The sequence below is a fragment of the Salvelinus fontinalis genome, chromosome 11 (assembly GCF_029448725.1).
Source record: "Salvelinus fontinalis isolate EN_2023a chromosome 11, ASM2944872v1, whole genome shotgun sequence".
Lineage (NCBI taxonomy): Eukaryota > Metazoa > Chordata > Actinopteri > Salmoniformes > Salmonidae > Salvelinus > Salvelinus fontinalis.
In genome coordinates this window covers 23,057,619-23,072,578 of record NC_074675.1, presented here as the reverse complement: position 1 = coordinate 23,072,578, position 14,960 = coordinate 23,057,619, and the positions used below count along the sequence as shown (strand labels likewise).

Genomic DNA, 14,960 nt, shown 5'->3' with positions numbered 1-14,960 from the left:
ATGGTTGGATATTGAGGACTTCACTGGTCAGTGAGTTAAGGCTACCTGAGGGAGTGGCTGCCACACAATGATGGCTGATTGGATGGGAGTAATAGGTGGAGGCGGAGGGGTAAATTCCTTGTGTTCGAAAGGGAGGACAGCAGGAAAAAGTGGTCTCTTTTTTAAAAATCGAGATCAATGTTTATCGCGGTAGTTCAGCGCTAAAGCCCAATTGTAATTTAAAGGCAATGTTTCCGCGTTGGCGGAGACTGCATTTAAAGCTGCATATGTTGGCCTTAATCGGAAATGACTTTAGAATGTACAGTATATTGCCACAATCTGTAACACGTCAGCGATACAGATTGAATAGGGCCCTTCGTTTTAAAATAGAGAAGTCTATATTGAACCGCTGCTTTCTCAATAACCGCTGCTCATTGACTGAGTAGTATCCCCTTGTTCAGAATTAAAGCATTCCAGTGGTGCGCGCAGGTCTTGAACCCATGACCTGTCATTGAGAGCAAACTCCTTACACCTGAGGCACCAGCTCGTTCACAGGTCGTCTCTTCATATATGTATTTTTAACATACTGTGAAAATGCATTCAAAATAGTCCAGCATACTAGTGCCGTTGCCTTAGGTCTTGGATTTCCGAGACTACGTTCAAAACACAGAGTTGAGATTTGAACCCACAACCCCGTAATTGCAACCCCAGAGCGACACTCGGGCAGGGATTCAATCCGATCACATGCTATAGGCATTGCAGCTTTTAAAAGCAATGTTCCCGTGTCCCCAGAGATCCCACTCACAGTAAATGCTGCATGCCGGCTCAATCTCGAGTTATATGCCTATAACCAGCAATCAGATTGAATCCTGGACTCAATCTGGGTGCCCTACATCCTACAAAGCACATATACCAGAACCAGCACATCTACCTACCAGCCCTTCTGTCTGAAGCAACAGAATGGGATGGAAGTCTGTAGTCCAGTGTTGATTGGTAATCATCTCTCAGATTCTTTCGTCACTTCTCAGAATTACTGCTAGAGGGCATATGCTGGGACGTGAGACTGTCTAATACTGTCAACTGGTCAGGAAAAAACATGAGACATTCAATAATCTCTGATAATGGTGTTTAATGGCGTCAAAGAAAGCATGAGATAATTGCAACTAATTCACACAGGTTCTGTATTTGCATTCTGGACAAGATTTAACTGTTCTAAAATGAGTTTCCCAAAAAATAAATATATATATATATTTATAACTTTTCTGCCCTGAGATAAATACCTCGACGTCTGGGTTGAAGTCAATTCTGAATTGAGTTGCAAATTCTACAAATTACGATAGAAATGTTTGTATGGTCATGTATGGTTACCAATACCATAAGGAAACATTTCATTTAAAAAAAAAGAACTCATTCTCTTTTAAAACATTTTTAAATAATTACAGTGGTCTGAAATACTCTAAGATCATGTTGTGGGTTGTCTATAATAATTCCCTTCATGTTTTTAAATATCCAAATACAATTGTTTGATCTAATAACTTCTGGGAAATGTATGAAAGGGAATAAGCTAACATATAATGACAGAGAAAAATACTGGTTTGAGTTATAATCAAACTAAAGCGTATATTCAATCAGATCAAGTGTTAACCTGCGATAGTATTACTTGCATTAGAAATTCCGAGCAAGAAAGTGTAGGCTATATAGAAATAATTTTGCTCAAATTGAAAAATCATTCAACAAAATAATGAGGATTTCTATCATCCTAATCGTGGTGTAGATTACATTTCACATTCCAGTGTTCAACTTGTAAACAAGGCTCCATGGGATTTCTGTTAATGCAATGCCGTGCAGCCAATGACAATGTCTGCTTTAGGATATAATGCCAGGAGTCACTTGTAGAGTTGACAGATCTAACAATTCCACCTCCGTTGTCAAAACAAAAGCTATGCTGATGTCTGCTAAAGCAGATCTGATTGAATAGAGCCATAATATTTGAAATGGTATGTGTATTCTTTGCATTAAGTGGCATATGCTTTTTATAAAAGATTTGTCAAATTAATAGACTTTCATGTCTTAATTGGTTTAAATTAAATTTGACTAACTTCAATTCGAGTTCTGCTTCCTGTGGGGTGTGGCCAATTCAAATTAAATTAAATTCAAAAATTCAGAATTGTCGAGAATATGCTCGACATATCACAAACCTTAATGTAAAACAAAACAGAAACAAGCCAATTCTGAATAGCTGCCAAGCAAAGTAGAGACCGTTATAAAAAGTGGGGGTGCGGCTGGAAGCTTCTCTCTAGCTTTCTCTGGTCGTTTTCGTCAACGGGGTGGGGTGTCCCCCGGTAATAATGCCAGTCTTGGAGTGCCTCTGGTGGGATTCCAATTAGAATCAGGTGCTCTTGTCGGCGTCCACCTTCAGGTCCTTGGCCACCAGATTGGCCGTTACCGGGTGCATGGCTGCCCGGTGGGCTATGAACACACGCACCGCCTCCTCATGATACTTATCAAAGTTATACACTTCTCTAAAAGAAGGGAGGGAGAAAGAGAGGGATTAGGTAGAACACACACACAAAGGGTCTCTAAATAAGAGAATAGGACTCATGTTTTTAACAAGATGCTGCCTAGAAATAATTTGATCCAGAAAGCACAACGCATGGCATCTAATAACAGAGATTGTCTCTCAGATAGTGGCGCCGTTGGTTACTTGAATAGTGGCCGTGTGAACTTCATCCTCCCCTGCTCTGTCGCCATCTTCAGTGCCATGGGAACGGCATCCTCCCACTTGGACTTGACACACAGCCGCAGCCACCTGGAAGAAGGGAGCCAACAGTGAGAGACAATGACACACAGACACATCCCGCATGATGGGACCCCAGAACAGGAACTCGCCTGAAGCGGATCTCTGCGTTGTTGAAGGCGTTGAGTTGGTACACTTCCTGCATCCTCTTCACATGGCTGAGGGGGAGGGGCTCCTAGGGGGAGAAGATACGGTCATTGGTCCGCTTTGGATTGGACTAGAGCGATCACATGGCTTATGGAAGGTTGCTATGACGACCGGGTGAGTGACAGTGAGGCGTGTCTACCTCTTGCAGGAGCAGAGACAGGAACTCTATGAGCTGGTGGGTGGAGAGAGTCTTCACATCCACCTCAATGAAATTCCCCAGATCCCCCTCTTTGGTCTAGAGAGGGAGAGAAATTAACAACACAGTAATACTTGTAAAAATGCTATGTTCTATCATCCTGAGGTTCTAGAACATACACATTATCAATGTGGAGAATGTACCCTCACCTTCACCCATCTCTTACACAGCGCGATGCAGGCGTCTGCCATGGTGCTGTCATATCTGGGGGAGGAGGGGGGCATCGATTTAACACACACCTCCGATTGAGTGGACAGGTAAACAGTGACACAACTAAAAACAGACCCGCAAAATAACAGAAGTGGGGCTCAAAGGTGTAACAGCCAGCCAGATGAGTGATTCTCAAGTGAAATGGTAAGGTAAACCCACTGTGGTTTGACGGGGGGCATCCCAGGGGTGTGCATCCAGGCGTTCCAGTCCACCTTATTCAGGATGTCCACCTGTGATCGGAATAGGGAGCAGTAAAGGTGAAACAAGAGCCACAGCAAGAGGATTTGATAGCAACTTGGTTAGGTGGAAAGTGGTGGTTACTGTACCTTGTTCTTAAAATAGGTGAAGAGGTAGTGCTTCCACTCCTCGGTAGTGACGCTGCTGTAAGCAAACAGCTGGATGTACGACTTAACAAAATCCATAAACACCTCTGTAAGAGACACAGCCAATTACGTGACTTCATTTTTATTACTGAAGGAAATGCAACTGTGTGTGTGTGTGTGTGTGTGTGTGTGTGTGTGTGTGTGTGTGTGTGTGTGTGTGTGTGTGTCTCACCAGGTCCTCCCATGAGCTCCTCCAAGTGGTAGAGAAGAGCGAAACCCTTCTCGTAGGGGACAGAGGAGAAGGCTTCGTCAAGGTCCACCTCATTCAGGTTGGGAACCAGGTTGGTCAGAGGGTTGTTGGCCCCAAACGTGTTCACCTGGGAGACAGAGGTAACAGATCAGATAAGGTCGGGCATACACAGTTGCACCCGCACACAAACAAACGCAAAACACACACAGGTATGAATGAACAGCTAAGTGACTTCAGTGAAGTCGGACACATTACTTAAGCCTTGTTCACACTGCAGGCCTCAATACTCAAATCAGTTTTGATTCTCCAAATCATTTTTGGAATACTGACTGTCCAAAAAGGAAGTTACAAGTGACCAAATTTGATTTTTGTGTGTTCAGACAGCAGTTATTAGCTGACATGGTTACGCTAGTTGTCATAGTAGCGAAGGGTGTGCGCACAGTGGTGTAGGCTGACTGGTGTTGGTGCTCGCGCTTCCTATCAACTCAGAAGTTATGTAGCAAGCTAAGGTGACAAAGCCTGCCATGGATGTTTCCCAGTTGCTTTGAATGACCAAAATCAGTGTTAGAACACATTTAAAAGCTTCAAATGATACGACCTAACTTTCAAAACAAGGCCTTTTTGGTTAGCCACACCAGTCAACTAGCTAGCTAGGTGGCTGTTTATCGCTCTAGCACATTCACTAATGTTTGTAAACAATTAACAAGCTATTTAGCTACCACATGTTCTTGTCAAACTGTCAGAGTAGCTAGCAAGCAACAAGATATGCCACAAAAACCACTTGAGAGCAAATTAATCCGATTTGACCGTTTAAAAACAAGTCGCATGGCTAGGAATCAGATGTATAACTGACTTCAAACCATATACCAAAGGTGGTTTGAAATGTGACTTGAAATATCCAATTCCATGTGCTTTTTGGGTGTTCAAACTTCAGGAAAAATAACAGATTATATATATAAAAAAAAAGGATTTGAGTCACTTCAAACTGCCAATGTGAACAGTGTACTCAAGCATGTGTGTGTGTGTTCTCTCACCGATTCCTGCAGGTCCTTCCAGCCGCCCATGGCCTTGAACTGTCTGAACTGTTCACTCTCCAAAGACCTGCCAATCATTCTCTCAAGGTACACCGTGTGACCCTCGTTCAACCTGGAGAAGGAAGGGGCACAGACATTAATTATGAACTCATTAACTCCGGAAAGCGATCTACCTTTTCCATCTCTCAATCCCATTTGTCTGATACTCAGTTATGGCTAATTTGACCAATTAACATATCATTCCCATTCATTCAAGCGAGAAAATTACATTGATAGAATGTTTTCTCTGTGTCGTACCAGAAGTGCTCCCAGGTCTTGTTGGTCACCAGGTTGCCAGTCCAGCTGTGAGAGATCTCATGGGCTATGACCTGGAGAGAGAAACACGACACAGGTTAACACACCAGTACACAGATATCAACACATACTTGAGAAGACACGGACACATGTGAACTGTGTTTACTTACATTGGACAAGGATCTGTCTCCAGCCTAGAAGATAAACATAGGATGAAAGGAATATTACAAAAAACAACACACAGACAATGGGGATTTGGTATTGTGTAAGGTCTCTCACCAGCAGCGTGGGGGTGGCAAAGGTAAGGCAGGGGTTCTCCATGCCTCCATATGGGAATGAGGGGGGCAGGACCAGGATGTCATACTGGCCCCAAACATATGGCCCTGCAAGGCCCTCAGCTGTCTTCAACATGGTCTCTGTCTGAGAGGGTCGTACATGTTCAGTTCATGTTTTAAGTATCCCTATATTTCTGTTATTACGGGGCTATCACTCAGTCAAGAGTGCGCCTGTGCAGGGAGTCTTGTTGTTGATGGACCTAGCCTGGAGTGGAATGGCTACCTTGTAATGTGTTCATATAGTATAGTAAAACTTTGTTGAACTGGAACCTTGTCGTTGTGTCATTTCGAGTTAACAAAAACACACCTTTTGACAAGGCTGACATTTCAATATTAAAAACTCTGCTGATGTAGGATGAGTGGGACAGACAAATGACCTACGTACCACACAGATACAGTAAATACTGCTAAACTCACCTCTGAGAACTCATATGCTGCCTTGTCCACAAACTCCTTCTCTGACCAAACACGAGACCTGGGCCCAATCTCTCTTGTAAACAACAAACATTTATTACTAATATTTCACTGATCATTTATTCATTTACAATAAAGAGTAGGAAAACAGGGCAATAGTTATATGTATGGGTGGGTGTGTGTACCTGCTCTCCAGAGCTCCCACCACGATGGCAATGAGGTAAGAGGGCATGGGCACCTGGGAGGTGTCAAAGGTCAACAATGGTGAAATAAATCAAACACAGCGGTCAGACACACACAGCCATGTACCTGCTCCAGTCACTGACAATGTACAGTACCAGTTAAAAGTTTGAACACACCTACTGTACTCATTCAAGGGTTTTTCTTTATTTTTACTATTTTCTACATTGTAAAATAATAGTGAAAGCATCAAAACTATAAAATAACAAATATCGAATCATATTTTATATTTGAGATACTTCAAAGTAGCCACCCTTTGTGCAAAGCTGTCATCAAGGCACTCTTGTTATTCTCCCAACCAGCTTCATGAGGAATGGTTTTCCAACGGTCTTAATAAAGGAGTTCCCACATGTTGAGCACATGTTGGCTGCTTTTCCTTCACTCTGCAGTCCAACTCATCCCAAACCATCTCAATTGGGTTGAGGTCAGTGATTGTGGAGGCCAGGGCATCTGATGCAGCACTCCATCACTCTCCTTGGTCAAATAGCCCTTACACAGTCTGGAGGTGTGTTTTGGGTCATTGTCCCACTAAGCTCAAACCAGATGGGATGGCATATCGCTGGAGAATGCTGTGGTAGCCATGTTGGTTAAGTGTGCCCTGAATTCTAAATAAATCACTGACAGTGTCACCAGCAAAGCACTCCCACACCATCACACCTCCTCTTCCATGCTTCACGGTGGGAACCACACATGCAGAGATCATCAGTTCACCTACTCTGCATCTCACAAAGACACACCCAACTATCTCAAATTTGGACTCATCAGACCAAAGGACTGATTTCCACCGGTCTAATGTCCATTGCTCGTGTTTCTTGGCCCAAGCAATTCTTTTCTGATTGGTGTCCTTTAGTAGTGGTGTCTTTGCTGCAATTCAACCATGAAAGCCTGATTCACGTGTTCTCCTCTGAACAGTTGATGTTGAGATGTGTCTGTTACTTGAACTCTGTGAAGCATTTATTTGGGCTGCAACTTCTGAGGCTGGTAACTCTTATTTTTATTATAATTTTTTTTAATCCCATTTTCTCCCCAATTTTTGTGGTATCCAATCGCTAGTAATTACTATCTTGTCTCATCGCTACAACTCCCGTACGGGATCGGGAGAGAAGGTCGAAAGCCATGCGTCCTCCGAAGCACAACCCAACCAAGCCGCACTGCTTCTTAACACAGCGCGCCTCCAACCCGGAAGCCAGCCGCACCAATGTGTGGTGCGCCCGGCCCGCCACAGGAGTCGCTGGAGCGCGATGAGACAAGGATATCCCTACCGGCCAAACCCTCCCTAACCCGGACGACGCTATGCCAATTGTGCGTCGCCCCACGGACCTCCCGGTTGCGGCCGGCTGCAACAGAGCCTGGGCGCGAACCCAGAGACTCTGGTGGGGCAGCTAGCACTGCGATTTAGTGCCCTAGACCACTGCGCCACCCGGGAGGCCCCCGAGGCTGGTAACTCTAACGAACTTATCCTCTGCAGCAGATGTATTTCTGGGTCTTACTTTCCTGTGGCGGTCCTCATGAGAGTGGGTTTCATCATAGTGCTAGATGGTTTTCGCGACTGTACTTCAAAGTTCTTGAACTTTTCCAGATTAACTGACCTTCATGTCTTAAAGTAATGATGGACTGTCATTTCTCTTTGCTTATTTGAGATGTTCTTGCCATAATATGGACTTGGTCTTTTACCAAATAGGGCTATCTTCTGTATAACACCCCAACCTTGTCACAACACAACTGATTGGCTCAAACGCATTAAAAAGGAAATAAATTCCACAAATTAACAAGACACACCTGTTAATTGAAATGCATTCCAGGTGACTACCTCATGAAGCTGGTTGAGAGAATGCCAAGCTTGTGCAAAGCTGTCATCAAGGCAAAGAGGTGCCTACTTTGAACAATCTCAAATATAAAATATATTTTGATTTGTTTAGCACTTTTTTGGTTACTACATGATTTTATATGTGTTATTTCATAGTTTTGACGTCGTCACTATTATTCTACAATGTAGAAAATAGTACAAATAAAGAAAAACCCTCCAAACTTCTGACTGGTACTGCATTTCATTCAGATTGCAGGCGTTCCTTTTGTTATCTGGCTGTTTCATCTAAACATTCCTTGTAATTAACTCATTATTGCTTGATCAGCAGCTACTTTGGCAGCGCTGTACCTTGAACAGTCAAGCCAAAAAGCAAGACTGACTTACTGTATTAAGCTATGGATGACAATGGATGGTTGCATGGAGAAATGGATAGAAACAGTGATCGAGAATAGAAACACTGACTGGTTGTCTGAAGTGGTAGATGACACGGCTGCTGTCCTGGGGATCAGGCTCCTCTCCGTCCCGTACAGCACTCATCACAGCCACCAGCTCCTTGGGGACAGACACCTGGGCATAGTAGGTGTGTTTCATAGCGGGAGTATCCTGGCAGGGTACCATGCTCCTGCAATGGGTGGCCTGGAGGGGTTTGAGGTGGTTATTAGCACATCAACCACCTAATCTGGATTTATCTCCAAGAGGGGACGAATATAAGTAATGTAAGTAAACAAATTAATATTGTGTGCGATAATATAGAGGGCTGTTAATATCAATATAAGCGACAGAGGAGCCAATGATCAAGATTCTCATTCATCTTAACAGTGCTGCAGCTGAACACGGCACCTTTGGACACAGGTGATACACACAAAAAAAAGAAGGAGAAGAGGAGGGGGATATAATAAAGAAAGAAAGCAGGGGCAAAAGCAACCTCACCTGGCACAGGTTACAATCAAATGATTAAATCTTTCTTCTGCTAAGAACTTCAAAGAGCAGAACAGGTTTCTGTGCGTGATTACAACACCAGTGGCCGGATGTTGCAGACGATGGGGTTGGGAAAGTGTTCCCTTGTAATGTCTTTTGAGACAGTCTTACAACTACTTTTACAGTTAAAATGACCGTTGAGCAAGACTGGCACCCAACCAAACAATAATGATAAGAACTTCTAGTAACAGAAGTGGTTTCTGTGCGTGACTACAGTTACACTCGGCAGATGTGAAAATGTTCCATTTTGATGCCACAGACTTGCAACTACTTTTACCATAGAAGTACTGTTCGTGGTGCAGTCTTTTGTTGAATTAGAACAAGCCCAACCCAAAAATAGGACTTTTCATGTTTGTGCATGTCCATAAACTCACAGTGTATGTGTGTGTGTTACCTGGCACTGGCTGAAGAGGTAGGGGTGTTTCTTCCCAGCAGTCTGTTCAGGAGTGAGCCACTGCAGCGCAGAAGCACTAGAAGCAGTCTCATAAGTCACCTCCACGATCACATGCTGACCCCTGAGAAACAAACACACACACAATTAATTTGACCTCTAAGCCAGTATCCATCAGTTCAATCTCTGAGGGTTGAGTTACCTGGGGTGGAATCAGTGATGTGCAGTGTTCTGAAAGTTACAGGTAGAAATGGAATGAATAGAGAAGACACTATTCCCCACTCTATATGACAATCATATCTGTTCTACATAATTCATTTCTATCTGAATGTTCTGTAACATGACATCTTCCTAAACAGGCCCCTAAGGTGTGAGAGTGAGACAGAGGGGGGTGGTTATGTCGGGGTAGGTTCCTTGTTCATTGTCAATCATTGGCTTATTGGTGAAATCAGCAGTCAGACAATATCTTCTTTAAGTAAATCAATCAAACCTTTATTAATGCAATTGCAGGCAGAAGTTAACAATGTATGTGTGCAGCAATAAGCTGAGGTTACCTTATAAGGTAACCTAGAATAGTAGCCTCTCTAAATTCTAAGTATCATTTGCATTTTCCACTGTCACACGAGGTCAAAAAGTGTCAAAACCAGACAGTGTTAACTTCTCAGCTCTTTACCTAGTTCCGGTACAACTCACACCCAGCCTGCAGGCACGCTCTGGCCACAGCTTTGGCGTAACCGCAAATACTAATATAGATAGCTTGTGAAAAGTATAGTGGCAGAGTTTCAGACACATAGCAACAGTATAATAGTGAGCATATGCTTCTTAAGGTCCCCTTAATCAATAATGGGGAGGGTCTTTGAGACCCTTCCCCTACTGTTACCTGGAGAGGTCAAATGGCAGTGTGATCTCCAGAGGGGTTCCCATGAACCTGTGCTTGGGTCCCAGAGTGAACTTTGCTGCCTGTCCATTGGCTGTTACCTTGGAGACCTTCAGGTCCTTCGTGTCAAGGGTCTGATGGTAGGAAGGAGAGAAAGAGAGGAAAGAAAGGGGAAGTTGGGCAAACGTTTGGGTAACCAACAGTGTCACCAACTACAAGAAACACAACCTCCAACTTCCCCCAGATTGTGACTGTAAAACAGCTGTCACCATAAGAAATACATAATTCTATCTCTACCTGGCCCTGAGAGGCTAACTACATTTTCTACACCTGCTGTGAGACACACACAGTCTGAACTCCGATCTAAAGTTAACGCGCCTGGTATCACATGCCAGCTCGACCTGTCAAAGTCTTACTGTCACTGAGCAGAACAGTGTCATAAAGCACATATGGCTAGCTCCATATCATTTTTGAATGTGACCCACTACTGATCAGATTTGCAATGAGTGAGATTCAAATCAGAGCTTGTCTTGCAGCAGTGTGTGATACGTTGTGTGTCTGATAAGTTCAACCAATTGCTTTGCGGCAGTGTACTGAAACAGGTGGAACGAAACAAGGTTTACAACTGAAACAAGGGGGTGGGTATAATTTGTTTAACGTTCCAACAGGAATCCGTTCCAAAAACTTCGTAAATAACAAGGTTGCCAACAAACAAGGCATATAAAGTTGTATACCGGCAGAATAACATCCTGGGTAAGGAGTGGGCTATTTCAATAAGTTTATTTCTGAAGAATTAATGTCCTCACTCTGGTAGCCTATGGACAAACATTAAGAATAAGTTACGTGGTGAGTTGATGCCTATTCGGCAGTTAGTTAACTAGGTGAATTGATCATGCTACTTTGTATGTGTTGTTTGTTGGCAATCTTATACTTTACTTAGTTTTTGGAACAGATCCCTGTTGGAACGTTCTACAAATTATAACGTTACCCACCCAAAACAATGTGTACTGAAACAAGGCTTTTTCCCACGTCAAATTCATTAGCAACACAAAGGCATTTGTTAGCAAGAATGAATGAACTTGGCTGGCTAACGTTAGTTTACTAACGTTAACTTGCTGGCTAACCAGATTGAGAAATTAGATAAATACTGTACCAAAGACGTGAAATGATCCACTAAAACCTCCACCGTGAGCGCGACCTTAGCTTTGAGTACATGGCTGTCAAAATCCACATGGAAGGTGAGATTCAGGTGCTTGGTAACGCACTTGGAAAATGAGGAAAATGAGCAGGGGTCTGTAGCTGAAGTCATGTTCGGTCCAGGATCATGAGAGAGCGCAAAACACTTGCATTACCTATGAACTACAACTCAGCTCACCGCACGTCCATGTGACATCGCCCTGCTGCGTGTATTGTGGGAGTTGTAGTTTACGCTGGAGCTGAACGCGTTGAGTTTCTTTCAAAATGAATAATCACACCAGTACATTTACCTGATCTATTTATTTGCATTAGTAAACACTTCGAGGAAACATTTTAATCATGCTGATTTCAAAGCAGTCTTTCAATAGCACTTGTTTTTAGCTTTTTTTTTTGTTTGTTTCAACATACTTTACTGTAGTGTAGCATCCCTAAAATGTGTTGTTGATCCATCCAATCTAGCTAGCGTGCTAATGATGTTAATGTGTACAAAGTCTGGTTTGCTTGCAGAAAGAAACCAACATGATCCACAACCTGGTCCACATCAACCTCTCATGTGTTTCATAATCTGGCCAGCCGGTGCATGTGTGAAATAGTGACATCATGACATATTGGCACTTTTTCCTCTATTCCAGCAGGTGTACCCACACCATGTGAAACTCACTGAGAAGGAGGTATGACATGAATTTACGCTCATACTTTTTGTGATGCACCCCATACATAACAAGCTAGTTGCCTGTCAATGAATATATCATTTTGTAAGACCCTGATTGTGCTTCCTCTACTTTAAACTCCAGAAAACTAGCGTTTGCTACCTGTTCTTCCCTGACTTTTACTCAGGTTAGTGTATTAGATTACGCAATCTGTCATCACAAAATACATTACAGTCAGAGGCCTAACCCCAAATCGATCCAGGGCCCTATGCACTTGTGGAGATCTGACATGATTTGATGGTTTTTAGCAATATTGTGTAACTTCCACCTATTCTATCAGAAGTTGGAACTATAACCATATTGCAGGGTTCCCCAACTGGCGGCCCGTGAGCTGAATTCTGTCCACAGGTGATTTTATTTGGCCCCCAAGTTTTCTGAGCAAAAGAAAAATAGTAAAATAAAGTGTTATTGCTGGACACAAAAGACTGAAAAAACACTAGCAAATCAGCTCCAAGTGATTTTAATTTTGGAAATATGTTCCAAAGTATTCCCAGGCATAGTAGAGCAAGAGATACATGTGATCGTATACAAATGTAAGCAAAGTTTGAAATTATGTTTTATTCAAATATTACATCCGTTTGGGCTTCTTGCAGGTAATTTGAAGTCTACAAATGATTTGTAATTATGTTCTGGACCTCTGACCAGCTGCTCAAGAAAAGTTCAGCAAAGGCTGAATTTAGTTGATGATCCCTGCCAAATTGCTTGCACCTGTCAAATCCACTCAGATCGCCACAAGTGTATAGGGCGTAGGGTCTAGGGATCAATTTGGGATTGGGTCAAAAATCTATATCAATCACATGACCTGTGTGATATTTCCTAGGATGCCTTGGGGCCCGCACTGGACACCCAGTTCAGCTTCGGACTGCGTCAGTCTGTGGGCCGCAGGGGCTCCTGGTTTGTAGAGGAGGATGCCTACAGCAGAAATGCACCAGTCACACTACTGGTGAGCCCTCTGTCTGGCCCAATCCCAAATCATATTTATGAAGATCTGATTGGATTTGACAGGTGTAAGCAATAGGGTAATAGTTGCCCTCTGATAGGCTAGGTGAAAGTTTCACTATTGCTTATATCAACCAAGACCTCTCACATCTCCACAAGTGCATAGGGTGTAGGGCTTAGTCTTAGGGGTCGATTTGTGATTGGGCGTCCGTCATCGGTCCTTTACTGTGGTCTGACTGAACAACTGGTCCAGGGCAGGGACAGTTTGGTTGCTTACCTTTTAGGGTTATGGTTGGTTCTTTGGTAGGGACAGCTAATCTGAAATCGGTGACTGGAGTGGAATATCATGTCAGCCACCACTAAACTTCTGTCATTGCAATAACTTATTATCTAATCTCTCCCCCTTTCCCTTTCTCCCTCAGCGAGAGCTGGCCCATTTCTATGGCTATGTCTACTTCAAAAAAGTCGAGGACGTCAAGAGGCTACTTTCAGAAGGTGAGAAGCTTATGTTCCAGATCTGATTAGTAATCAGAACCACAATGTATTCACATTTGGTTTTCTCTTTCATTCTCTCTCCTGCCTTTCTCTTTCACTCTCTCGCTAGTCTCTTGTACTGGTGTCCAGACCGTATGCTCACCTCTTTCAGTCCCTGCTGCAGATCATAGCTCCAGGGTATTTTGAGAAGTTGGAACCTTGCCTTGAAGCAGGTGGGGAGATATATAACTTCTTGTCTTATTTCTAATTCATCTCCCATTATAGTTAACTAGGGCACTAAGGTACAGTCTGGACTCTACTTCCCTAACTTTATCTTTCTTTACTCTCCCACCATGCAGTGTGCAACGAGATTGACCAATGGCAATCTCCGGTGCCAGGGCTGACACTGAACCTGCCTGTGATGGGCGTGGTCATGCAGGTCAGGATCCAATCCAAAAATGACAAACCAGGGGGGAGCCCGGTGAAACAAGCACAAAAGGAGGTTGGTATAGCTTTTTATGTAATGGACCACGTGAAAATACGATATATCCATGATGTTAGTAAAGTTGATGCTAGTTGATGGGTATCGCTAGAGGACTTCATCTAAAAACATCTAAAAAGTATGTTTCTGTTATAATCATCTTCTACCAGCCCCTATGATGCTACCGACCATACATGAGCTTGACCTCTTCAAGTAAGTGAAAATCTAAACATATACTGTAAATAGTTATGTATCTGTTTGTGTAAATTACATGGCTTGAATTTAGCTGTATTCTCAGTTTAATTTGAGGATACATTGTATTAGTGAAAGCAGCATTGTATATGAACTGACCTTTGCACTCTGACCTGTCCAGGTGTTTCCAGTCCTTCCTGATCCACCTGCAGATGCTCTGGGAGCTCTTGCTGCTCGGGGAGCCCGTGGTCATCATGGCACCCTTTCCCACTGTTTCCTCGGAAACAGTGCTGGCCCTAGGGAGGTAAACAGAAAATGCATGAAATATGACATTTAGCGTCACGTGTATGTACCGTAACTCGGTGAGTTTGTAAAATGAAATTTGTCTTTCTCCCATCCTACAGCTCGATTGCTCCACTGCTGTATTGCTGTGATTACAGGCCCTACTTCACCATACACAACACTGAGTTTAAGGAGTATAGCACTATGACACAGGCACCGTGAGTAGGGCTTACTCTAAACACTGTTTATACTCTGTCATACCCGAGGGGCAACTCAACTCACCCTGCTCCCTTTTCTCTCTCCTCTCCAGTCCCAATGTGATTCTGGGGGTCACTAATCCCTTCTTCATAAAGACCTTTCAGTCCTGGCCCCACATTATACACCTTGGAGAACTCAAGATGTCAGGTGATCTG

The 14,960-nt window shown here is 43.3% G+C and overlaps 1 protein-coding gene across 1 annotated transcript; it reads right to left on the bottom strand.

The window, feature by feature from the left end:
• Nucleotides 1-1,088: 1,088 nt before the first annotated feature.
• LOC129865311 (leukotriene A-4 hydrolase-like) lies at nucleotides 1,089-11,671 on the bottom strand. Its single transcript, XM_055937987.1, has 18 exons — nucleotides 11,426-11,671; nucleotides 10,276-10,406; nucleotides 9,399-9,519; nucleotides 8,489-8,662; nucleotides 6,165-6,217; nucleotides 5,983-6,055; nucleotides 5,510-5,650; nucleotides 5,401-5,424; nucleotides 5,234-5,304; nucleotides 4,937-5,048; nucleotides 3,885-4,029; nucleotides 3,656-3,759; nucleotides 3,489-3,559; nucleotides 3,269-3,323; nucleotides 3,063-3,158; nucleotides 2,869-2,951; nucleotides 2,684-2,788; nucleotides 1,089-2,501 (listed from the first exon to the last, which is right to left on the bottom strand). The coding sequence occupies exons 1-18, from the start codon at nucleotides 11,579-11,581 to the stop codon at nucleotides 2,369-2,371; spliced, it is 1,848 nt and encodes a 615-aa protein (XP_055793962.1). The 5' UTR covers nucleotides 11,582-11,671; the 3' UTR covers nucleotides 1,089-2,368.
• Nucleotides 11,672-14,960: the final 3,289 nt, after the last annotated feature.